The sequence below is a fragment of the Candoia aspera genome, chromosome 1 (genome assembly GCF_035149785.1).
Source record: "Candoia aspera isolate rCanAsp1 chromosome 1, rCanAsp1.hap2, whole genome shotgun sequence".
In the NCBI taxonomy this organism is placed as follows: domain Eukaryota; kingdom Metazoa; phylum Chordata; class Lepidosauria; order Squamata; family Boidae; genus Candoia; species Candoia aspera.
The window spans coordinates 264,421,348-264,449,048 of NC_086153.1; the positions used below are offsets into that span (position 1 = coordinate 264,421,348).

At 37.9% G+C, this 27,701-nt stretch overlaps 1 protein-coding gene across 1 annotated transcript; it reads right to left on the reverse strand.

Annotated features, from left to right (window-relative positions):
- Positions 1–238: 238 nt before the first annotated feature.
- COMMD9 (COMM domain containing 9) lies at positions 239–11,959 on the reverse strand. The gene is made up of 6 exons (XM_063289611.1): positions 11,871–11,959; positions 10,936–11,061; positions 10,474–10,613; positions 9,394–9,428; positions 3,342–3,445; positions 239–1,211 (listed from the first exon to the last, which is right to left on the reverse strand). The coding sequence occupies exons 1-6, from the start codon at positions 11,919–11,921 to the stop codon at positions 1,071–1,073; spliced, it is 597 nt and encodes a 198-aa protein (XP_063145681.1). The 5' UTR covers positions 11,922–11,959; the 3' UTR covers positions 239–1,070.
- Between the last annotated feature and the right edge of the window lie 15,742 nt (positions 11,960–27,701).

Consider the following 27,701-nt stretch of genomic DNA (forward strand, 5'->3'; position numbering starts at 1 on the left):
CACCAAGTTGGGGAAAGCTCATGTCAGTAGGATTACATATGGAAGATACCAGAGTGGAAACTAGCTTAGGTAAGAATATTCCTGGTATCACTATGTGAGTGTCCAGAGAAATCAACTTCGGAAGAAAAGAAAAGAAAACCAAATGTACACACTGCACACTTCATGCACGCAAGGGAAAATATGAAAAAATAAACATAAAGAAAAATATCACAGCATGAAATTGGGTAAGTGAAAATACTGAGGGAATATAATACTAATTTTAACGTTTAGTAAAACAAAAAATGCAAAATAGTTCTATTTTCATGGCACCTTGGAGGGAAAAATAACTTGTTTAAAATGAATGAAATTGATTAAGTGCAGCTGCTAGGATGTGTGTATTTTAATGAAATCTTAATATTTCACACATGCTGCAATGACACTGCTGCTACAGGAAGCTGGAATTGCCATTAGGAACCTTATTTGGTACATCCAAATCACTTGCAAAGACTCTCATTTCCTGTTAAAGCCAGTATGAAGTGACAAAGGTTATTCTCTGCCGTTACAAAGTTTGGAGCTACATGGCACAAAATAGAAGAATCTGCTTAGTGAAAAATGACTTTGTGCAATGACAGATGACACTGTCCCGCAGCTGCCCTATGTCAAAAGTGATGCATCAGTGAAGAGGAAATGTCTCGTGTCACATGCTTCTCAGCACATCCTTTCAAAAGTGTGCAAGACTTGGAAGCTGGCCTATTAGCTGCATATGTGTTTTTAGTAATACAATTTTAGTCCAGGGAAATAATCTGCTTCACTGGCTGCTCCTTTTTCTTGTTAAAATTTTCCTATAAAACATAGTTATGAACTTCTCTAGCAATAGTTGCAAACTGAGGCCCTGACTGGCATTAGAAGCTTATCTTAGGTAGCACACCCAGGATACAATGTTCTTTGAGAATTATTAAAACTGTGTTTAGTCTTTGAGGGCTGAAACAAAATAGAACAGCTAAATGGCTCCTTATGAAATACCATGCTCAAATTAGAAAGAGAATTCTTTTATGCATACAAATGGCTGATGCAGTTTTTTACTTGGAATATTATTTATTTGCAATAGCAGAAAGTTGATCCCGAATCCTTCCTAGACCATCCAGCATAGTGTCCAATGTTTGTTTGTTCAGCTCTACTGTTAATGCAGAAGTTTCAAAGTCATTCCCACACAAGCCAGCATCTTCCTGAATCTGAAAGAAAACAGAGCTTTTGGTCATCCTAAGAATATTAGCACCCTACTCTTGAGGCACATACAATTTCTTCATTACTACACATTCTCCCAAAACAGATAGGATATACGGTTCTGGGGTAATGGCCAGAGATCTCAAAGGTTCTTGTCTTTACTTACTGATCATTCTCCCTCCATTTTGGTTTATCTAATCCTGCTTAAAAAAAGCTAGACAAGATTCCCAGCAGAAGCCAAACAGCTGGTTTCTCTTCTCTTGTCAGGCTGCCACATATATTCTGGTTTTGTCTGAATGTGGTTTCATTGTAATGCAAAACAGTATCTTTGCAGTAGCTGTTAATCACTGAATAAGTGCTTCTCCGTAAGTGATAATCATAGAGATGATAATATTAAAGCAGTATGATTGATCCTGGCTTAGTGACACATACGTTCCACTGAAATCAATGTGAAAAGTCCCATGAATATCTAAAATCTTATTGATTTCAGCAGATATTTAGGGCAATCAACTTAAACTTTGTTAAGTCCCGAGAGATATAGTAATCATATTCAAAGATTTGCTAAATATGCTTACATTACTATCAATGACTACAAGGTGAACAAGATGTGGGTGAAGTCTGACATATTACATTTTACAAGCCCTTTAGAACTTCCAGCTCAACACAGGAAGGTTGTGTCATGTTCACTGATTCAATGTAGTTTATACATCGTAATGTTTCACATGTCATGGCGCTGACGTGCATTTCTGTTTGGGAGGGAGCTGCTGTGAGACCTTGTACCAAGCTCTGTATGTGAAATCAGTACAATGGAACGTGTTTGGGTTATTTTCTCTGCTCCAGGACTTTTCCCGCAGACCATCAGAAACGGTTAGGAGCACCTGGGATTGTGAACTTGAGAAGGTTCTACGGGGGGAGGGATTTCATTTGCACTGAGGGCTTTTAGTTTGAATTTGGCGCGCTTTCATCATTCTCAGCTTTCTGTGATCCTGCATGCTGTTCTTTAATAAATCAGGTATCTTTGAATTCCTACTTATGAGTCTGATGGTGTTTTAGAATAGGCAATCATTACAGGTTGGAGATAAAGCTAACACATGGATTTTCTACCTTGTTACCATTCAGGAAACCTGAATATAGCTTTTTTATTCAACCATTTATGTTTTCAAGGAACCTGAAGATAGTATGACAAAACCACCTCAGACATACTGTTTTTTCACTTTCTACCCCTGCCTCTAGTCATGTAAGTTTTGCAAGTTTTTAGCGCCAATGAAAACTGCCCAGAGGAAACAAAAAACAGCCCTAGGAAATTGTACTGTTATCACTGTCCTGCACAGTATACAACTGCCCAGAGAAATGCAGTCTTCCCAGCAGTGCACTATAGCTTTGCAGAAGCTTCACAATTCCACCCCCAGACCTTTATTGGAGCCTTTATGATCTATCACACATGGCTAATGGGGGGCCTGTGTAGAGCTTCATGGATCCTCTTCACTTGCAAATCTTAAGGGATGTTTAGGCCATATGCACATTCATGAAGCTATGGAAGCTCTCCATGCAGCCTGCCCAAATGGCCACCTGTACCGAGTTTCCCCTGCCTGCTTACGGAGTAATTTCAATGGGAAGAACAGCATACAAAGGGAGATTCAGCCTCGTATACTTTCCACTACATTTAAATTGCAGGCACTCTGCATTTCCAGTTGATTGTCACTGGGAACAGATTTTACTTACAGCAACCAGCGGTTTAAACCTTTCTATGCTTGCATAGTGAGATGGGGCAGTGGTAAGGCTGAGTGATTATTACACAGTCTCCATGTTATGCTAGTTCTGACTTATATACAGCCAATTTATGCAGTGGGTGCAAGAATGGTAGCCATTGCTTTGTAGTTGCTTGTGGTGTGTGAACTGACATGCAGAAAAATCAACTTATTGCAAGCAATAACCTGGAAACTATTTCTTTATGCACTGGATGCACAGCACACAGCCATAGGCAGTGCTCTGAGGCTGATCAAACTTGCTCCATGCTATTTATCCATAAAAGACTATGACCTGAAATGTATGTACATGTGTGTGTGTGTGGGGGGGGAATTATATATCTGTTTTTAAGAACAAAGAACAATGTATGAATATTTGTCTGACAACAATACCTTCAGTTGTAGCAGGCAGGTAGGAACAGCCATTTTGCTGACATTGTCTGAAGATGTCTTGATGTCCACTCTCCAATCCATATCTACTAGCCTGGGGAGGGTAACTGAAATTGAAAGGACATGGAATGGAATGAATGAATAGGCTCAAGTTTGAACTGTATCTCTCAGCACACACTTCTACTCTTGGATACCACCATCAAACCATCACCAGGGTTGCTAAACAGTTCCAGAACTCTTCAAAAGAGTATCAGTATTGTACTGTAAAGTCTGTCCTTTAAGGCTCTTTCCTCCATCAGAGGTTTGCCCAGATAGAAACTGAAAAGTTCACCAACTCTTTGTAGAAGTGCAGCATTTACATTAATTTGCTCCATGCAAGCTCAAAAATAAGCAGCTCAACAACAGAAAATAAGCCTTCTCAATTTATCACCTATAAATATGTTCACCTACAAAACCCATAATGCCCAGCAACTGGCCATACTGGAAGCCGAAAACAAGCAAAGGGCACCAGGTTTGGCAAGGCTGACCCAGTCTATTTTTTGGTGGTAGAATAGCTTTTCCACACATACAAGGTTTAGGTTTAATTGATACTTCCATCTAAAAGGATTAACTGATGTGATGTGAAAAATTCTTGCATGAGACCCTAGAGAGAAAGTTGTTAAGTAGATAAAATTTGATCATATGACAACTGATTGGTAGCGATATGTCCCATATTCATCATTTCCTAAGCTGATTTTTAGTTAAAGAGTTAGAAAAGATCCTTGTCAGAGTTCTTGAAAGCTGCTAGTGGTCACAGTATAAATATACATTGCTAAATAAAGAAGGGCAGATCAATAACCTCATTCAGTATAGGGCAGATTCACAAGCAATCATACTGCTCAGCCTGTTTTTCTACCATCATATGTAGAGTGGCATACAATATTATGTAAGGCTGCAACCACAGTCCGAATGCCAAAGATATGGAGAATCATTATTTACAAAACAGCACTTAGGTTGTATATCCTACTAGCCTGTAGTAAGGTAAAATACCTTACAAGATACCTAGGCAATATGGCGCCTTCCAGTGTTTCCAACCAACTCCCATTAGCCAATGAAAAAAACTGTTGAAGATGTAGTCCAACAAAATTAAGAGGGCACCAGGTTGACCACTCATGCTACAGACTTATCCATGTTCCAGGGGCAGCTGAAAACTTGTTAAAATAGCATATTTTTTATTTCTTATGGCTCTAGAAAACAAACTGAAAATATAGGGGGAAAAAAACTAGAGTGAAGAAATATAACTTATTATTTTATCTTGCCATTTCAACAGCTGTATTTCTCCTCTTCTGTGGCTCTGTATTATATATATTCTGTCTCTTTTGCCCTCTGTTCAACCCAGCCAAGAAATTTTCTGAATACATAGAAGGAAAATTAGTTGGTCAAAATATATGATCATATATTTACTCCCTTCATGCAATTAAAATTTGGAATCAGTGGGATTTCCTTCTAAGTAGGTATGTGCAAGAAAGAAATCTCCCTCCCTGAAAAAAATCCAAGGTCACACTTTTGGAATAAAAATGTTCAGAGAGAAAAAACAAAAAAACAAAAACGTGGTAATGGCTCAGTGGTAATGGAATCCTGTATTTTTACTGTGAATGGGCCAAGGAGTGGGCTTTATATTGCAGTTCCCACTTATTTTCACTTATCTACAGTTCCTAATTACAGAATTTTTTAAAAAAATAATTCTGGTGCAAAATCTATAATCAACCCTGAACAGGCCTAACATTTTTGTTCAGATTATCCACATAATTTTTTGTTCTATATATCTGGGTAGAGATGGTTTCTAAATATTTGTTATTGGTGTTTGTCATGAAAGGCTCAAAGTTTAGATAAACCTTCCTTTTTGGCAGGGAAAAAAAGGGACTAGCTTGGCCTTAAAAAAAAAAAAAAATTGACTCACTACAGTTGTCCCCAGAGTAGGAGAAACCAGATCGAGTAACCCTTCTTGACTGGGTCCTTACAAATTGGGAAAAGAATAATGGATTACGACCAGAAACAAAGAATGTCAGAAACACAGTAGAAGGCCTATCGCAAAGAAATAAAGGTAAGATTATAGCACACATTTTCTTTAATTCACTGTAAAGCCCTACCCTGATTTTTTTTTATCCAACTAAAGTTCATTTGGTCTAATTAGAAACCTAGCTTTCTAATAACATAATTAGCATTCCACAAGCATTACAGAAGTCTGCACCTGTGAAGAATCCAATCCTGATGGTAACATTTCCAAGTGTTATGAATGCCACGTCAGAGAATCTTTAAAAATGGACTGGAAATACGGTACACAGTAGGATTGCATTCTTCCTCCATCCATCTAGCCTAGCTTAACTAACCTGTAATCTAGTTCATACATGAAAACTGCTTCCAGCTCCACTGGCCTACCACCTCTGAGCATCCTGAAAAAGAGGCAGTGACTATCACCACACTTGGCAGCCAATGATTAAGATGGTTCCAAAAACCAATTAATGGAAAGAACAGAACTGCAATTTGGTGCCTGCAAACAATAGCATGCTGATGCATGGCACATGCATAGGTTAGCAACCTTCAGATGCCTCATCCATTTGTTAGAGCCTCAGGGACAGTTCCATTTGATGGATGACTCTGGAAGATCAGCCTGACCTTATTTTTAGCAGACTAGAGCTAATGAATTCAAGTTGCAAAAAATCCAGCAATAGTGCAGATGCTTACAATGCAAGAAATCCCATATATTCCTTCAGGACACCACCCTATACATACTCACTACAAAGAAACCCAATTCAGCTCAGTGTCACTTCCTTTCAAACAAGTATCCTTAAAATGACAGGTGCGTAAAGCAGGTCAAAATCAAAATGTTTCAAACTCATAATGCCCTGATTTAAGTTCAAAACAATTTTCCAACCATTTCAGAAGTATTCAGACCTTGCAATGACCTCATTTCAAGCTCAAAACTGAGGTGTTCTGTGCTTCAAACACTTCCAGTAAGGTCAAAAGAGCCTAATTCAAACAGAAATGTTATTTCAAGTTCAAAGCATTTAGAATTTGAAACATTTTGTACACCTGTATTTAAAACCGCTTCTTCTAAGAATGGGGCTGGCTCAATTTATCTACGATGTCGTTTTGAAAAACTGTTATGAACCACCTTTACAGTACAAAAGTCAAATGTTTAACCTCCATTTAAAGCCTTCATTTAAAGCTAATGACCATTGTCTAATCTTGTAAATTTCTCATACAGCAGTTGGAGAAGCCATCAGTTGCACTGAAGATCTAAATTCTGGTTCTAAAAATGGGAGAAACTGGATAGATTTTTTTCTCTTAACCAGTAACAAGTGATCTCAAGGAGGTGTGGGTGGGTATGAGGGGAGAGGGGGGGGAAATATTTTTCTTCCTGTATTCTCCGCAGGCCTTTACCTCTCTCCACACAATATATAACATTTAATAAACCTGTACTGCTTTCTATTAGAAAACCAGTTCAAAATAATTAATTCTCCTTCTCAGTAGTCACTCTGCCCTCCCTCAGCACATTTCTAATTCCCTTGTCTTGCAGCACAATTGACTTCCAGCCACTTTCCACTTATTCTTTTATAAAAATAAAGCACCTGAAATGGTTTTAATGAAGAACTGCTCCTCAGATTCTTTTTCTGTGAGAGTCCACACTGAGAGTGGTGGAGGAGAGGAGTGTTCTTTGCACCAGAGTTGCCCTATTCAGTCTGCCTGGATTTTGTACCATGACTGACCACAAACAGATCAGCAGATCTTCTAGAATGTGATAGTTTGTTCCAGGATTTGAAACAAAACTGTTTCAAATCTCTGTTTCATGCATGCCCCTATCCATGACTCACTTGCTAATCTAAACTGCTTCCTCCATCTGTTTTTATTTTCTTCTTGCCAATGGATATTAGCACACTATGAAACACTTCCATTCAGTTGCCAAAAAGTCTGATCAAAAGACCATCACAACTCAGTATTTAATAACACATAAAGGGGTCCTAGTGAGAAGGAAGAAAACAAGGTAAGTATGAGAGATGGGGAAGAAGCTTTTAGATACAGAACATCTGAACAAAGGAGCTGTCAGTCAGAACATACTGGCAGTCAAATAAATGTTCATATCATAAACCTTGGTTTTTCTAGATAATACTGAAATAGATAAACCACCAAACTGACTTTGTACAATCTATTGCAATGTTTGTGAGTTTGGAAATATACAATATGAACTGAGGATCTCAATCTCTACTTCAAAAAATATGGTAGCCCTGGATTCATAATGGACTTCATAAAGCAGCACATGCTTGTAAAAATATCTTCCTTGTATGAAACAAGCAAATGCATTTTATTTCTTGTTCAACAGACTTTTGGTATTAAAGACACATCAGTACTGCATTTTCCTGGACTGTCAATGTATTGCTACCCAGGAGGGCAAGGGAGGAGGAAGGAGATAGAATAATGCAAGAAATTCTATGTCATTTTAATACTAGTATCATTTTTATGCATGCTAAGAAATAAAGATGTTCAATAAGCCAACAATGATTTAGCAATGAGAGTTCTCACACCTGCTAAATATGGAAAAGACATTTGTCTTTATCAAGCTTTGGTTCACTTCCAGCACATTTATCATTCCCATTTATTATTGAGAAATGTATAAGTGTGAAAAAGTCACTGAGAAATGCATCAGTATGAAGAATAAAAGTTTATTGTATGTTTATGGATTTAGTCAGGGTATGATAAAGTGAATAGGCTTGAATTATCAAATATTTTGCCTGAAAATGGACCAGAAGGTTGATTGCTGCATGTAACCAGAGCAACACACAATGAAAATAAAGCATGCATGAGAATAAATGGAATGCTTAACAAATGATTCATCACTGAACAAGGACTAAGATGAGGATGTGTGATGTCCCTTTGGTTGTTTAATGCATCTATGGATAAATATATAAGGAATGCTTGTAGAAATATTGGACGTCTATTAATTAGAGACATGAACATGCATGTACTTTTGTATACCACCAATGCCTTGTTGTTTTCTGAAAACCAGAATGATCTGGAGCAAATATTAGGCTGTAAGATGCAATGAAGAACATAGATCTGAAAATTAATGCACCAAAGACCAAAATAGTTGAATCTCACAGGGAAAAAGGAGTGAATGGTAATTATACAAAAAAGGTAAAAACTGAGCACATTGATGAATCTGTGTACCTAGAGTATTTACTAAAGATAGGAAAGTGGACAGAAAAAAATTAAGATGTGCAATGTTGGTAATGGGTAATATATGCTCTGTTGCAAGGAACAAGTATTGAAAGAAGCCAAAATGGCAGAGTATGAGAGCATGCTTCTGTCCACTTTGTTTGGTGAAAGTTGGTTATTTCAGAAAAAAATAAAAATTGAATGCAGTGGGAACAGGGGCATTTAATAAATGGGTGTGGTAAAACAAGAATAGGGTCAAAAATGAATGAATTCTGAATGCATACCTAAATAAATACACAGAGGCAATCTGTTCGAGAGAGAGAACGAATGGGGTCGAATAGCAGAACAAATATATGAAGGCAGAGTGAATGGGTCAAGAGGAAGGGGCATCCCAGGAAGAATGGATGGATTGAGATCCTCAAGAAAAAGAGGAGAGTTTAAAGAACAAAAAGTAATATATGAAGTAGTGTATGAATGTGGTGAAAACAAGGATGGCTTGCAAGACAAAGTATGGAGAAGCACAGTAAATGGTGTTGGTGTGGAGAAGTATAGCAAATAGCATTGGTGTATACTTGTTTTCTGATTTTATGTCTTTCATTTATTTGACTTACTATTTATTATTCCATTTCTGTGTTGTGCACAACACTGAAGGGAAATGCTACAGGAATCCAGGGCTCTTCCGATAGCAAAAGAGGTTGAGGTTTGCTCCACACACAATCTGTGAAGCAATTTCTATGCAAGACACATGCCGTATGGAAAATAGCCCTAAACTCAAGTGTGTGAAATTAAATGCAGGAGTGCTGTATTATATAAGTGTGATATTATATACAGGGATTATTCCAATACATATCCTGCTACTCACTTTGACTGGCCTGTGCTTCATTTCTCCAGGCAGAGCTAAAACAAGAAAAGAAAACACACAGAAATATAATTGTCTTTTCAAGGCAGAACAGCAGCAGAAAACAGCAATGGATTCTACAAAACTGTTTTCGCTCAGCAAACTATTTTTTGTGGCTAGGAAGTTTGAAGGAATCTAATGCATATTGGATTTCAGTGTCACTACAACTTCAACAGCTGACAGTCTACAAGATTATTTCTTTTGCTCAGTAATTGCAAATGCCCCTTGTTCATTGAGAGAGACAAGTTGCTTTTATCTGCCTTCATCTAGCAGTGGCAATATCGTAGCTGGGAAACCAGGGTTATCCTATGCCAAACAATCACCCAGAAAGAAAGGGCAACTTGGCAATGGCATGAAATCTAAATAACTATGGCCAATTTACTATAAAAATCACATCCAGATGCTCAAACATGGCTATGTGGCCTGGAATAGCAAGTACAGAATCTTATAATAAACTATGAAATGTGTCAAATGCTATGCTGGTAAGGAATTCTGAACCCTGGAATGCCAGGACATCATAAAAAGACCAGCATAAGAAATTGGGGGTTGCACCCAGCAGTCATTTGTCACTCCCAAGTAACATCTTCAGCATACATGTAATGATGTATACATCTGGGGGCAGGGAGTTCCTTGGACTTATTAGGTTCCCTTTTTGTATGGAGGGTTAAAGATGTGCACTTTGGTATGGAAGTAGAAGCATTTCCCATATGTGACAAGCAATGCCCCATTTTCAAAATGATGTGTGGTTGCTGCAAACAATAGCAGCTTCTTGCCACCATGGGGCTAGACAGCTTGTACAGCAGCTAATCATTCAGAATTCAAAGATATAATCATGAGACTTGCCCACAACTTCAGCTCAAGACTGGTACTGTATAGAAAATCATTAAGGGCCATTTACTTGTTTTCATTTTGCAAAGATGATACATCAGCCATAACAACTGCTTATCTTATCAAATCTCAGTTAATTTTCTTAACTCATGGTCTGTCATGAGCCTCAAACTGAATCACTTTGTCTCTGCCCAAAGTTAGAATCCTAACACGTACACATTTTCCAGAATTATCTTGGTCACAAGGTTTTTAAGATTCTGGTGAAATCCTTCTGGAAAGAGAGAGAGAATTTCTTCTTGCGACGTTAGGCCATGGTAAACGATGTGCCTTGTAAGGTTGTGCAAAGAATGGATTAACTGCAAGAAAAATGACAGAGATGAAGGGTTTCACACTGCATTTAACAAAATACCCCTTCTTTTGCCTTCTATGCATTTCTTATAGACAACAAAATGCACCAATTTATGTAATCTATATCTGTCCAGTTCCCCTTTGGCTTTTGTTCTCTGTCCTTGCTCTCTTTCCTGTTTTATTATTATAAAGCAACTTCAGTGTCCTTCTCATTTGCTTCAGAAGTATTGAAGCAAAAAAGAAACACGTCTTTTCTGCTGTAAAATACTGTGCATCCTTAAGCATACATAGAATTGCAGCCTAAATCCTGAACGTACTTCAGTACCTTACCTGATTAGCTTCATTGGGAGTTATTGAGAGATTGGAACAGGTGCTTTCAGTGAGCTTTTCCAAGCCATTTCCTGAACTAGAAAAGCACTCTTGGCATAACTGCCGAACAACATTCTTTGAAGGAGCCTGAAAAGAGAAACAAACAATGATCCTTCACAAAAAAAAAGAGTGCAACAATTGCCCGAAACCTAAATGTCTTGTAGACACATTCGCTCCCTCACACAAAATAGAAGAGATAAGAAAGAAGCCTTGTGGGGGGTTGGATTAATAGATTTCTTTCTAGAACATTCTGACTGTGAATTGAAGATTCAAATAAGAACAGTATGAAAAAGGACAACAAAATCAAGGCAAAAAAGTAAGGCTAGAAATAAAGAGTATATCTAAGAAATGGCCTGGGACGAGGTCTGAGATGCAGATGGCCGTCAAAAATCCTAAACAAACTATAAGAGATTATCATGTGCAGCATATTGAGGCATCCCAAGGCATCAGCGGACTTGTATTTCTATATTTTTAATAAATACACACTGGGAGAGTGAAGAATTAATATCTTTTGAGGAGAGAGGGCAGTTAGGACTCTTTTCCTTTTATCTTGTTTTCCCATATTTTTTGTCTCATGTGGTTTAGATAATAAGCCTGATGAAAACCTGTTATATATTTTTAATTAAGGTGTTAGCTATTGAGGGAACGTTTTAGGTTTAGACTTATAAATGCCTGAAAGAAGGAAAAGTGCTTTCTTTCTTAGCAGTGTCCCTGCCTGTAAAAATAAAGAGATTAAAACAGGACATCACTTCGTTAATTAGAAGCGCGGATACAAATCGTAAGCACGAACTTTTCCGTGCACTGTCGCTTAAATGTGTTTTAGATCAAAATGATTGCAGCCGATCGCTGTTCCACGGCATCATATTTTCCCCACATTAAAATACGCACACACTTACTTTCAGTAAAAACTGAAGCGAGGCAAACCCTTCCCTATCCAATGCAGCCATATTTCCTCTCCCATGTGATTAGATGCGAAATATCATTGGAAGAGTAGAGATAACTTCGGTCACGTGGCAGACTCTGCGGCTGCTATGCAGCCTGGGAGTTGTAGTCTAATGCTAACTGATCCCGGAAGTGGCTTAGGACTGCTGGATATATGAATTTAGTTTGCAGGGGAATTCGAGGGAGGAAGTAGCATGCTGGTACCCTCTGGATGCATTGACTGAACTGCCCGAAATCTTAGACGACTGTTTGGTGGCCTATGAAAATTGTAGTTCAAGCAGCTGAAGGGAACAGATTGCCTACATTTCAAACTTATTCCTTGGATGGTTGATTTATTTTAAATATCCATCCACTTATGCTGTATGCTTTCTCTCTGAGGGGTTCCAAAAATCCGGATCACCCCTAGATGGCAGCAAAGAGGGTGTTCTGCATCTCTTTGCTGCTGTGCAGAGGTGTCTGGAGTTTTGCAGCTCTGGATCTAGTAGTCTTACTCTGTATTCTGTTTGATAAAACTGAATCTGAAATAGGATAGTAAAATCAATACCACTTAGTTTAAATGTCACAAATCTGTGTAGCCCTCTTGTGGTCTGTAGTGAAGAAAAGGCAATTGCAGAAGCACTTGAAGTTTCTGAGAAGACCATACCCACCAGTGTTGCCTATTTCCAAGACAGACAGCTCTACCCAGTCCCCAGGGCAGGGTTTTCCACGCAGGCTGGAGTTCTGACGTTCCTCTGGCCATTGCTAAGTCAACGTTCAGCTATCTTAGGCCTCAACTGTGGTTCTCATATATTCAGGGTACATATCTCTGCCGTGCTTACTATGGCTGCCATTCTCTATAACTTACCATGAATGAGAACCAAATAGGGATAATATCTGAGAAGAAATGTTAAACTCTGTGTATTTAGGAGCTTTTACCTATCTGAAGAAGTGGAATAGTAAATGCCTTCGGGGTGTTTTCTATGTCCAGCCTTTGCAATGTAATTATTTAAGTGATCCCTTTCAGCACTGGATCTACAAGTTCCTTGAAAGTTCTTCCTTTGCCCACGTTGCATACAATAGTATTATTTCCTTTTGAGGCATAATGAGATATGTCAGGAAGCACTTTCACACTGCATTCTGTAACATGTGATATTGCTTGGAATCACCTTAAAAAATGGGTGATAGTCATATTTTATGTTCATTCTGATGTGGTAGTTTTATATGGAACCTTAAATGAGACAAGGATTTAATGTCAAAATGTTATATGTTCTTTATTTAACTTTGGAAAAATACATTCTTTAGGACATATTGTTTCTTTTGTTCAAATTAGAATGTTCACCAGTAAAAGATCAGGGAAAAGCTAGCTGTTAAACTTCTCAAAAAGAGCAAGAATTAGAAAAGTGACATTGGAATGGTATAGACTTATATAACACTGATTTTAATGGGGCTTATTTTTATGCATCGAATTGAGCTATTTTCCTGTCCTTATTCAGGAACTGTGTATGAAGAGAGTGAGAGAGCAAGCATTACAGACTGAAATGTTCCGATATTGAGCAGAAAAGTTTGCCAAGCATGTCTACTGATATCCATTGAATGTGATTCGAAGTAGAAGTAGAACCCTGTTTTGTTAGGGTTCCCAGGGGTGCCCAGGATTCTTTTAATGCACATGAACATAAATTTAAAGGATATATATAGAGAAGCTGGGAACAGGGAAGAATACACCTCTTTGTACTTATTTTGTGGGCCCTGTACTGTATCACTTCTGGGTCACCCCCCACTGTGTAGGTGTAACATCTGAACAAATCATTTCTGTTGAACAAATGTGGAGAGTAGCCCATGTGAAAAAAAATATTATTCACCATTTCACCGTTTCTTCTGCCACTTACTGTGGCTGTGTACAGCCAACAAGTAAATGTGCAGAATGTTATCTTAATCTAAAATTTTAATCTATAGATTTTAAGATACAGAACAGGAATTTTCCAATGTAAGAAGCTTTTAAACTTATTTGTGTGAGCAAAATCTTCTTACGTCATACTTACTTCATCATTTCATTGTCATGGCATTGGTGTCTTATATTACTTATTTCAAAGTTTTCCTCATCTATACAGTATGTATTTTTGAAATTATTGACAAGCAGGTTTTATTTGTGCTTTTCCCTGAAACAAATCAATCTGTAATTAGTTCAAAACCTACCTAATGGGCTGGTCTCCACTTCGTTAAACCACTGTTTTAAATTCCAACATTTAGATCCTTTGCAAGAAAAGAAAGAGCACCCAAATTGTAATTCCCTTTCCATTGTTTTTTTTAAATGAGCAGTATAATGTGGGATTCTTTTTTTATCATCTTTGGCATCTTGAAATTCATTAAGATTGATCAACTGTGAGAGACTGCTTGTGAAGATTTCTTTAGGACATTAAACAGACTCCTAAGGAGATGATGTAAAGATTTTTTTTTTTTGCAATCTGACAAGAGGAAGGCAAGCATTTTTTAGTGAGCCTCCCCACACTGAATTTACTATTCACCAAATCAGGTTAAAATTGATTGGTGGATCTGCAAACTTCTTCATTTCCAAATCAAAATAGCTTGAGTTGTATTCAATGGTATCATTCTATTGGCAGAGGTAATTCTGCTGAGGGAATTATTTTTATTTTTTCCACCCAGGGAACTATCTTCACTGGAAAGAGAGAGATCCTCTGAAAAAGATCTGCGGTTTACGTGGCTGAGAAAAATGATGAAGGCCCTACTCTGCTTATGGAACACCACCCATGTAACACTAGATGCCAGCTTTTATGTGGTAGCTCTTCATAGCTTAAATGCATGATTTATTAATTTTCTGAGCTAGAAGCTGTAGATTATTTCATGACTCTATATTGTTCTCTCTATGAAAAAAAAATCAACACCCAAAAACCCTTGGGCTAAAAGATAAATTCCTTGACTGTATTCAGGCAGAACAAGAAAATACTGTACATATGTAATGCTTATTAGCATATTTGTATTGTTGTTCTACCATGAAAGTTCATGTCCTTCAGATACCTAGTAGACATTCGGATAATTTCTTTTTTAAAACAACTAACTAAAAACAGTTCCAAAGTGCTGAAATGAATTAAAAAAAAATAAAAAATTAAGGGCCCACTAGATGCTTGCTGGACTTTGGGGTTCATTATACTTGTACATATATATCAACCATATTTCTATACACACACATGCACAGGATCTTTCTCCCCCTCCCCCAACATTAACTGCTCAGTGTTATGGTATCCTTTCTTGGAAAACAGTGATTTTCATCCTCTTTTTTGAGGAAAAAACTTTAAACTTCCCTTCCTCTCCTTCAAAGGTGGTTCTGGTAATAGGCGGGATGTAGGAATGTGAAAAGCACATTAAGCTTCATAGGTGGCTTCAAGAAGCTATCTCTGCCTTGTTTTTGGAGTAATAACTCAAACATCTGATTATAGTGTAGCTATTCTGAGTTTATGGTTGAGTGATAAGTTGGACTCTGGCCCTGAAGCAGGACCCATGCAGGTGATTGAAGCTCAGTCTAGCTTGGTTATTTGGGAAGAGTTTGACCCAATGAAGTGGACAGGGTTTCTAGTGGACTGCTAGAGATCCATATCTTTCCTGGCTAGCTAAAGCTTCCTGGGAGGTGACATGTGGTTGGGTTCTGGCAGTGATAAATTCTTCCTTAAGAATGGGGGTGATCCCACTATCCCTGAAGGAAATGGTGATATGCTGTCATGAGCACTGATGGTGAGCAGGAGGGGGCCCCTATCCAGTGGGAAAAACACATGCATAGTAGTGAGGAGTTGAGCAGCCATTCAAAGACACACAGAACAGACCCACCTTGACTTTTGGGGTTTATCTGTCTGGGTTTTCTCACGCTTCTTCAGTTTGGTAGGATTTTCTGTCTACTGTAGCAGTTTGGTAGGATTCTCTGTCTACTGTAATAAAACACTAGAGACTTATTCCTCATCTCGGCGTGGTTCCTGCTTGTCGGGACATATGCCCCCTCCCCAAGAAGCCATTGCTGGACCCAACTGTACTGAACAACTTTGTCCAGTCTCCAACCTTTCCTTTTTACGGAAGATTGCTGGGAAGGTGGATGAGCTTCTACTCTAAAGAACTTTGGATGATGCAGATTATCCAGCTGGGTTTTAGGCTTGGGCATGGGACTAAAACGGCACTGATCACACTTGTAGATGACTCTCTTAAGGAAGAATTGACCACTGCCAGAACCAGATTGTAAAATTGAGCCGAGGCCTAAGAAAAGGGAAGGTAAACATTGACTTTGAATTCAAACTAAGGTTTCTTGTTTGTTTTTTTCTTTTGCAGTTTTGTGGGGAGAAAAAATAGATAAAGTCAATCAAATAATCTTAAAGGTATTTTTTTAAAAAAAAAACTTTGATACTTGCTATAAAAGCTTTCTTAAGATTACTTACTATTGCACTAGGACAGTGTTTCTCAACCTTAGCAAGTTTAAGATATCTGGACTTCAACTCTCAGAATTCCCCAGCCAGCATGTTGCCAAGGTTGAGAAACACTGCACTAGGATGTACTTTCATCTCATGGACACGACACTCAATCATGGACACTTTCTGTGACTTCAGTAAAATTTCAGAATAGGAACTTATACTTATTTTCACCATGAGAACTGAATTCTGCATCACTGAGTTTCCAATAATTTGATGGGCGTGTATGTACATGCACATATACAAATCCATTACACTATTCCCTTTTGGGTTATACAACATTATGCAAAGTGCAAGTAGAAAAGATCTTTGTATATTACTGTTATTATGTAAAACCCTCTTTTGAATGTTTGAGTTGGAATATGCAGCGTACAATGGGAAAAGACCAGATCATGTCAGTCCCCTCTACATGAAAGCCAACCATATATACCTTAAGTGGACAACTGATGCATTTCAATTAATAGTTCCTCAATTTGAACAGCTTCATAGTAAATAAAACCAAATATGAGATGTGCAGATATGAATAAATATATGTTAGCTTTGTACGTCAGATCATGTTTTACATGTTTCAACAATTGATTCTGTTTTGTGAAGAGCACAAAAGTTATTGTATGAATTTGTTATTGAATTGTTTGAAATGGATATAATAAGAGAAGTTAATTGTGAGAAATTGGCTATGACAGTGGATCTGGTTAGAGAAAATATAAAATAGAAACGCCCACTGTCCTAAAATCACTTGAGGTCTTTGAAACAGATCTGAAATGAGTAACCTAAAATGTAGTTCTTGATTGATTGATTGATTGATTGTATTAGTATCCCTGTGTTCCAGATCACCCCAAATATTCAGGGTGATTAAGAACTATTTTTGTAAAAACATTTTCAATCTAAAAAAGAGTAGCCGAAGAGATGAAAGCAATGTATGTTCATTCCTTAGAAGATGACCATGATGATGATGATGATGATGATGATGGTAACAATAACAATAATAATAAGTGCTCTGGTTCATAGCTACATAAAATTGGTTAGAATTTTATGTAGCTATGAAAAGCACTAACTAGCCTATTTCCCAGGCTAATATCTCATGCAGGGTTGTTAGGAAGATAAAAATGGAAAAAAATGATGCATGTCATCCTGGTCTTGGAAGAAAGGCAGGATAAAAGTGTCAGCTTTGAAAGTCATACTCACATTAAACCCTAAGAGTTAGTAAAGGAAATAAATGAATAATGCATTGTACAGGCAGAACTAGACTACTGCATTATACTGTAATCTGCTTTTTAAAATGCTGCAGTTCTGAAAGTTTACCAAACCTGTTAATCTCATCACCCGTAGCCTTTACCACTAGATGTCACTGGTTTCCTCCCCCATGGGCCATGCATCCCACATAATTTTGCTTTATAATTAAAAAGAAAATAAAACACATGATTAATCAAAACTGAACAGTACTGCTTGTGATGACAAAATGTGGAAATAAACAGCTGGACTTATAAATGAATGTGGCTGTGAAAGCCTGGGTTTTGAACTGCATGCAGCCAAACCAGTTATTTTAATTGCTTTAATTCCCCTTTCTGAAAAATAGTTTTGAAATAGTGGATGTAGCTGTAGATAAAGTGTTTCAGTAGGCAGCTATCCCTGATGGGAAATTGGCCATTATTTGATTTGTTATTAGATTTTAAATTCTGATAGGTGCCTGTTTCCTGCCCCTGGCATCAAATTGCCACATTTAGTTGCAGAACTAGAGAGTGAAAACCTCCTCAGAGGATGTATTTTGCATTGTATACATTGGATGGAACTGAACTGATGCTCTGCATCTGGACAGAAGCAAAAGTGCTCTTTTCAGTCAACTTTACAACTTTATTGATGAATCCACAACAGAGAATTAGATTCATATAAGGTTCATACTCTTTTCTAGAAGCATCTAGGAGCATATAGACAAGGGGGAGTGGGGAAGGAGCACAGCAGACAAGAAACTGAATAACGCCTGTACAAGGTTGGTCAGCTGTTATGGTCTATGGGTACACTGCAGTCACAATTCAGTATTTTCAAGTCTCATTGGTTTCAGTGAGCGGTCACTAGTCACATGCTAAATCTCTCCACTGAAATACCGGTGCTTCTTTTGAGTGCTTAACTGTTTTGTAGGAAATTTAAAACTAGTAAAATCTATTCTCCAATTTCCCCCAGGTTTTCTTTCCTTAAGAAGAAGGCATTTGTTTTTCCCCATTCTCAGCTTGCTTTAGAATTTTCAGGTGGTGTTTTTGCAAAGTTCTGATTATTTGCTTGCTTTGCTTTATTTTTTCTGCTCCTTATATTTCCATCACTCTACAGCCTCCTTATCTATCCATGCTTTCTGATCAGAAATACAAACCAAAAGCCCATTGGAAGAGTTCCCTGAGATGCCTTCCTTTGGGATTTAATTGAGGAGTGAGAACCCGAGGAGGCCACCTCCAATGAAAGAAATACAGGAACTCCAATCATCAGAATGTCATCACAATATTATTCTCTTCCACCCAAAAGAAGAATAATTGTTTGTCATCAAATCGTCCCTGCAGTTTTCTTGGCAAGATTTTTCCACCATAGTATTAATTTAAACAAACTCTGGGCACCAGGAGTTGTTGATGTGTAGAAAATTGACCTCAGTGGATGAACCAATGAAGTGCCGATTGTGGTTCCTCAGTGAACTGTACTCCTGAGCTCTTATGTAACTTTGTCCACTGAGTGTGGTCAGCAGATAACAGGCTTCCTGTTTAAAGTAAGCTTTATTTGAGCAACAGGAACTTCCTTATATATGGAATATTATTATTGTATAAACTTTGTTAATATTTAGTTCTCTGATGTTGGTCTTGGCCACACCGACACAACCCATGTTGTGGATAAGTGAAACTACCCTTAGGTTAGCCATTCTGTCAGAATGTCCAAAACATATTCTAAAATTCCAAATGTGCCTATTGATATAAAATGTTACCTATATGTAGATTACAGTATTTTCTATGAAATACTGGAATGAAGAGGAAAGACCTATTCATTCTAGCAAGTTAATTTAAATTATGCAGTTACATGATTTGTAACACTGAAATTAGACTTAGCAGTAATAGTAAAAATATTATTTTATTTACCTAGGTTTAACCTGTCTTCCATGCAAACCTACGGAGATCTGTATTCCAAAAAATCTTCTGGACTCTGACCAAATAGACATGTATAGAATGTGGCAGCAGATGAAACAATTGTCTGTTTTTCAAATGAGAATATGCCAGATGTTCAAATGGATGTTTTATTCTAACCATAGATCATTATGCAGTTAATGGGGCTTGCTTAGCACAAATTAATACAGGCATTTTATTTAGTGTGAAAAGCAGTAACCACCATGTAGCAATTCATTATCTTAATCCCTGTCCCCAGATCAGGAATTTATTAGTTAGCAATAGCTTTGTCTAAGCTTTCTAAGCTTTTAAAACCTTGAATTGATTTTAAGGCTCGTTAGTGGCCCTCAGTGATATATATATATAAATTAGAAAAATGGGATGATGCCAAATTTTATATAAAAATTAATAATAGGGTCTGGCCAGAGATGAACAGTCATTGGCTGGGTTTGTACCATATGCTTGACTCAATTAAAATGGGTTGGGTAGTTTTGGGTTCTCTGTGTGGTGAGAAACAAGCCCTTACCTCTGCAGGTTGTGTGAATGTGGCTTGTTTGGATTTATTTATTTATTTATTTATATTTCAAATTTCCATCACCGCCCATGTCCCCCGAGAAGGGGACTCTGGGCAGTTTACAATCAAAATTAAAACACATAATTACAATTTAAATACTATATAAATACTATATAAAAATAGAATAAATCCAGAGTAAAAAATGTAAAATCCAGCAGCATAGATCTTGTTTATTGGGGAGAGATCTATAATAGCCACCCCCAAGATGAACTGGCAGCCCTCCCACCCCAAGCGAGGCGGCAGAACCAGGTTTTTAGGTTCTTCCGGAAGTCTGGGAGTGAATGGGCCTGTCTCAACTCTGGGGGCAGAAGAACTAGCAAGTTAGAATTTAATGTTTTGCATAGCAAAATGTTAAAGTGGCATAAAGTTAAAATTTCTCCTATGATTCCTTGACTGCTACATATAATGGAACAATGAAGGTGATGAGTCTGAATTGTGTCTCTCTTTTTTGGTAGATGAAAAAAAGACAGCTTGTGCTGTGATGTTGGAGGTATAGGAGGAAGGAAGAGATTACACAAGATTCAGGAACTGATGCATAGACCATTTTGTTCCATAACTTCCATCATTCCAGTTCACTGGCCATGCTGGCTAGGATTTCTGAGAATTAGAGTCCAAAGCTCCAATTTTTAGTTGGAAGCATCTCTAGTACCTTCAGTAGATATGAGTAAATAAAAACAGAGAAAACCTACCACATTAAGATCAGGGAAGTTATTGTTGTTTTTTCTTTTTAAAACTGGGTTCCTATAGCTTACTTAGGGATTATTTTTATGCAGGAACCAATTACAGCATGAAAAGAAGGTTAGTCTAAGCACTTCCATTTTCTCTAGACTGCCATTGTTACTGTACAACTTGGAAGTTCCCCACTTAAAACAGGACTTTTGGAAATTCTCTTCTTGTTTTAATCTTCCTCAGTCTGAACCAGGCGAAAGCGTCTCCTTGGGATGTAGCATTTTTGTTTTTCTCTTGTTAGTACATTGAACAAAGAAGCTGATTTCATTCCTAGTTGTCACAATGAGGGTATTATACTCTGAATGTAATTCAAAACCTTATTCAATAAAAGGGATCTTGTCACACAGCGCCAGGGCTCACGTCAGGGAAGATCTTAAAGCACAACGTACATATAATGGTAAGTACAAAATTGCGGTCTAACCATCACACCCCACTTAGGACCTCATTGTTTCTGATAAAATAGTATGTCCCTCACATAGTGATTATATTAAAGGGTCCCTGTATATCACACATATCCTGTAGGTCAACACAACATATATTTCCCTTCAGTGCATTTGTTTTATGTATTAAATAGGAGATTTCTTTGTGAATTCCTTCTAATTTTACTTGATTTTTTATTCTTCCAGACAAAGAGGCACACTAGGCTGTGAAAATGTTTCAAGTGAAAAGCAGTATTTGCTTGTAGAAAAAATAGTAATTTATGCAAAGCAAATATTGTTTTTACACCCTTGGGGAAAAATACTTTGCACTGGTTATTGAAGAATGTGTACCCAGAAAATATATGCACCATTTTTGCTGACATGAGCATTTGTGGAAGCACAAATCTTTATGAAACAGCATTATGTGTTGTTTTGTTTAGCTCAGGAAAATAGTCTCTGATCATTTTTCCTCTCTTCCTGCTAGGAAACATAAAAATAGCAGTCATCTTGCTCTGCTGTCTACAGTGGAGGTGAGAATATGGTCCATCACTTTCCTTCCTCTCCAAACTGATTATATATTATTTCCACCAAAAGACGCCAGCACTGCTATGCAGAGAAAAAAAAAGGTGAACTCATTACTTACAGCAAAAGAATGCATTTCATTTAAACTGGCTGGCATGCCAGCTAGACTAAATGACACATAGTGCTAGAAGGCTTCTGCTTTCTCGCCTTTTTTTGCATTATATACTAAATACAATAATAGGTAGGTTGATAGGCTATGGTCCATGAATGCTTATGGTAGTCCTTTTCTTTTGCATAACTTCCCTGATCTAAATTACCCTGAACTTGTCTTCCTAGAGCTGCTGTGTCTTCTCTGTCATATCCATGTTTCCATCTTTGGAACAAACATCAGGTGGGAGAGGGAAAATAATGGCAGGTAAGGAAAATAATATGGTAGAAATGTTGAAATGGCTACTTTTCTATTCAAATTATCAGCACCTGTGTGATTGAATTTCCACTATCTACAGCTATGAGTTCTTTTAATGTTCAGAAAAACAGATTAAATCCAGTTGATCTGCTCTTTGTTAAAGTCCAAGGAAGTTGTTCCTAAATCAAAGAAGATGTAAGATGTAAGCCACCCAGAGTCACTTGTTGAGATGGGTGGCTATGGAAATCAAAGAAAGAAAGAAAAGAAAGAAAGAAAGAGAGAGAGAGAGAGAAAGAGAGAGAGAGAGAGAGAGAGAGATGGAAGGGAATCTTACTCTTTGTCTTTTATTTGATTAATAATGTGGGTGATCAGAATCCTTCATCTGTAGCAACATACGTTTTTCCATTACAGTATAGTGTTGTATCAGAACTGCTGAGCCTATCAGGTGGGAAGCTAAAGGCTTCAAACTTCCTCTCCCAGAACTTTTCTGTATATTCACATGCTGGCTTGCTCCTTGTTTCGCAGTAGTGGTTTGGTAGTTCCCGCTGCCACCACTTATCTTCCAGGGGTTGCCTCATTTGCCATCTACTCCCTGACCCTGATGTGTGAGAGAGCTTGGGCTTCCACACCCTGTGCTGCCTAATAAATAAAACAGTGCAACTTCTGTGGGAAAAGGTCCTCCTTCCCCACAAATCAATGTGCTCTTGTTAGCTAGCCACTGAAAATGATTATTTTTAAGAAAGATTAATTTAAGACTGTTTGGATTGCAAAATAGCATTGGATTTGTCTTTCTTTCTATCTATCTATATGATTGCCCATCTCAGCCTTGTGACTCTGGGTGGCAAACAGCAATTAAAACCATTACATAATAATATTACCATAAATACAAATTGGCAGCAAGGTAAAAAACCATCAAAAACCTTCCCCCGGAAGTGCGGTTAGCTCCTCTCTTCTGGACTTCAGAAAACAGCTGAAAACCTGGTTTTGTCACCATGCTTGGAGTGGGGAGAGGAAGAGCCATTCTTGGGGCTGGTTAGTTCCCTGGCCCTGCAGGGACCAGCCTTACTCCTTTATGGGCTGAATTTGATCTGCCCTTACTTGGATTTTATTGTATTTTGTATTTTTTGAGTATTGGTATTATTTGTAATTTTATTGAATTTTAAATTGTTTTTACTGTGAACCACCCAGGGTCCCCCGTGTGGGGGAGATGGGCAGTGATAAAAATATGATCAAATCAATCAATCTCTTCGTGAGATGCTTTTCTCTGCAATGCAGGGCATCTCTAAAAAGTACTAACCACAAGTTAACAAGCTCAGCTCTGTGACCTTAATAAGTTGACTAGAACCCTCTGGCTCCCTGTCACTGCTGCCTGACACTGACAAGACCCTAATCAATTTCACACTAAAGGCTTTTGTCTGTCTCCTAAGGGGCTCACCCAGAGCAGGCTAGGCAAACAGCCGGCACTAGCGCATTTCTTTCTATGTGTATTCCCCATTGTGTGTCTGCTTACTCTCTTGTAGTCCTTTCTTCTCCAATGAATGTAAACACAAACATCAGTTCCCTTCTTGCTAATTATCCCAGCGCCAGGGTGAGTGTTCCAAAGTGGGTAAAAAGGGCTATAAGGTCACATCAACCCATCCCACCCAGTCATGCAGAGAGGGCATGCTACAGACCCCGTCTGCCAGAGAACTCCATCTGGCGGGGTCCAGGAGGCGAGCTTTCTCTGCAGCAGCTCCCGCCCTTTGGACATCCTTCCCCCAGAAATGCAGTTAGCCCTCTCTCTTGTGGACTTCAGAAAACAGCTGAAAACCTGGTTTTGTCACCATGCTTGGAGTGGGGAGAGGAAGAGCCATTCCTGGTGCTGGTTAGTTCCCTGGCCCTGCAGGGACCAGCCTTATCTCTTATGGGCTGAATTCGATATGCCCTTATTTGGATTTTATTGTATTTTATATTTATTGAAATATTGGTATTATTTGTAATTTTATTGAATTTTAAACTTGTTTTTACTGTGAACCGCCCAGGGTCCCCCATGTGGGGGAGATGGGCGATGATAAAAATATGATAACTAAATAAATAAATAAATCATAACTACAGTATCACCACAACTATCCCATGGGCTCTATCATATATTCTAATCCCTAGGCCTGGTGGCATAACCAGGTCTTCAAAGCCATTAGAATGGCCGCTAGGTCTGTATTACACACAACACTGCCATCTTTCTTGGTAAAAGAATGATACAGTACATTTAAAATAAATGAAATAAAAACATAAGAGTTGCTATGTATTGTGGCAACTTTACCTCCACGAAGGCTTTGTCACATTTTCTTGAAGAGCAGCTGATTTTGCTTATAGTTCTTTAAATTTGGAATAGTCGGTGGCTAACAGTGAGTCACTGAGTGATTGATGAAGTAAAATGAGAAGCCAAAAATCAACACATGGGGTATGGATTTAATTCAGCAGACAGAATACATATTTTGCATGTCAGAGTTTCTAGATTAAATCCCCACAAGCTCTTAGAAAAGATATCTGCTGGAGAACCCGGAAAACTTTGTCAGTTTAGACCAGTGTTTCTCAACCTTGGCAACTTTAAGATGTGTAGACTTCAACTCCCAGAATTCCCCAGCCAGCATGCTTCTGGGGAAATAGAAACGGAAATATGGCTGGCTGGCTGGCTGGCTGGCTGGCTGGGGACTTCTGGGAGTTGAAGTCCACACATCTTAAAATTGCCAAGGTTGAGAAACACTGGTTTAGGCAATAGGTGAAACATTGCTCTCTTTCAGTCTGAAGTATCTTAAATTGGTCATGCTGTCTCATATCCCAAATATTCATCCTGGAGTTCTTTCTCTTTCCAGACCATGCAGAGGAGTCCTCAACTAAAGGACATTTCCTATTGTAACTGTTTGGTGTCTGCAGCCCACCACATGTGCAGGAAAGAATGGTCAGCATGATTAAGTGGAACTGAATCGATGCCCTTAGACAGAGGACAGGATACAGGACAACTATATTATGTCTTGGGTTTCCTGAATGGAAGTCTGGTCAAAAGGGGTGGTGTGCATACTTCTGGGACCATTGTTCATTCTCAACCTTAAGCCCTAGCCTTTCTTATTTACTTATCCGGGCTGGCCATCTGCTGACATACTTGTTTTTGTTTTTTTCGTAAACAATGGTATTACATGCACAACTATCATGCATTTCCTTATCTAAGTTTATTTGGCATGCTGTATGATTTGTGCCATTGTTTTATTTAGTTATCTAGTTTCTGAGCACTAGATTATGAAACAGATTATATATAATCTGTCTTCTTTATACAGTAGTAATAGGAATGTTGCCTAAGAGAAATAGCATTTAGATGATGCATGGATTCTAGAAGGCCCACTCAGTGCAGTGTTGAAGTTGCCTGTGGGATTCCCAGTTCAGCCATGATCAGTTGTAGGTAAACAATATATCACTTAATCTAAGGGTAGGAACTTGATGGAATAATGTGAGATTGTACATTTAAATCATATTGAAAGTGAAAAGTTTTAGCTTCTTTCAACATGATCAAAAGTCTCAGAAGAGCCATAGTAAATCCATAACACTGAAAGTATCATGCTTAATAATTATTTCCAATATTTAGCCAGTTATTTAAAGAACTTTCATAATCTGTTCATTTTTTCTCCTCCTTCTCGTGCTCTTCCTACAATGAAGAAAAGAAGGAAGTGGGGGGTGTCCATTTTTAACAGCAAAAGTAGTGCCTAGATAAAGGTTATGATGGCTTACATTTCTGAAGACATTTGCTTGAGATATTCTTCTCCTATCAGTCAATATATTGGATAAAGGGGGAAAAATCAATTTATGGACAAGAAGACCATGTGATTTTTCTGTCTTATCCCTGAGATAGCTTTGTGACTAAAACCCCAGAAGAACTATTCACTTGTTGCACGCCTAAATTGTTGTACTGGTACACTTTAAGTGCTATTATAAAGAGAACTATAGCCCTGTTATGAATAATTATAGGCAGCTCTCCAGACAGTTCCTCACATCTGTGTCACATTATGGCATTCCTATGTTATGACCTGTGGTTACAACAATAAACTTATTTACTTACTATAAATATAGGAAAATTATCCAGGTTACTCTCTTGGTTTGTTATTTGTATATCACCTTTAATTATTAAGGCATCAGCCAGTTTCTTTTGTATGCAACATCTTTTTCCATGTCATTCTTGTAGCCTTTCATTTTTAAATCCACTTTCAAATCAGCCTCAATCTTGTCAGATAAAACTTGTTCCTTTTCCCTAGTATCTTTTAAACACATCTTTTAAGCCTCTATTTATAGAGGCAAACACTCTTAAAATTAATTTCTGGGCCCACTGTTCAAAAGTATCCTTCAGTATGTCCAATGTTAAAATATTTTGCTTCATTTGTATTTGTAAATCAACTTTGAAAGTTTATTTGTTTATTTATTTGATTTCTATAGCTGCCCATCTCAGCGAGTGACTCTGGGCGGCTTACAACAATAAAACTATAAAACAATTAAAACAGTTAAAATATCAAGTAAATACAGAATAAATATACATGGCTGCCAAGCGAGCAACGCATGAATGTTAATATAGCCAAGAGACAGGACCATCCACATGTTCGAGGCCCCAGGCCCGGGCACAAAGCCAGGTCTTCATGGCCTTACGAAAGGCCAGCAGGGTCAGGGACATCCTAATTTCTGGAGGGAGGATGTTCCAGAGGGTAGGCACTACGGAAGACGAAAAGTTCTTCTCCTTTAGTTGTAATCTTTAGTTCTAGGTCCCTCTTGTGTCCAATTTTTAAAGTCTTTTTTTTTTTTAAGAATTCAGAACAAAAACATTTTCCCATGGGAAGGATTCTTTATAATTAATTCCAAAATCTTATTTCAAATTTATCTGGACCCTTAGTCCATTTGTAACTTTCTGAAATCAACATTCAAACCACCCTTTCGCTGTTTATTCCAAAAGAAAAAAAAAAAAAGTCCTTAAACTTGTATTTAAAACTTCTTTTGGTAAGGATTGAAGGAAACTCACCAAGTGCTGTAAAACTTGTCAAGCCAAAGGTTCCTAATAGCTGAAAAGCAGTTAACAAGCAATTTCTGAAAGTGATTAGAAAAGGAAGTGTGCAAATTTAGTGTCCTTTTGAAGGCACCAACTGTGGTTTGAACAAGATGGCTATTACTGTATTTTCACAGTCATCTCTTGAATTTTACCCACAGAAGGAAAACTGACAAATGTCTTTAGAAATTCAGTCCTGGGGTAACATAAATAATTATCCCCTCTTTACCCTCAAAATGCTAAGATCTGCTGAAGAGCCAGTTTTCATTTGTTTAGGTGACTACTGATAAACCCATATGCTATTTTCAAAAAACAGGTTAAATTCTTTTCCTTTTTTTCTGAAGTTGGTGTTCTGTGATTTGCCTGTTTGTGTGCATGCAAATGCACACACACACACATTTAGCTGCTTTTATGTTTATTATTTCACAGATGTTGTACTTATTCTGTACAGCACACCATTCAGTCAAAATCTCTGAGAAGTTATAACTTCTAAGGTAAATTTC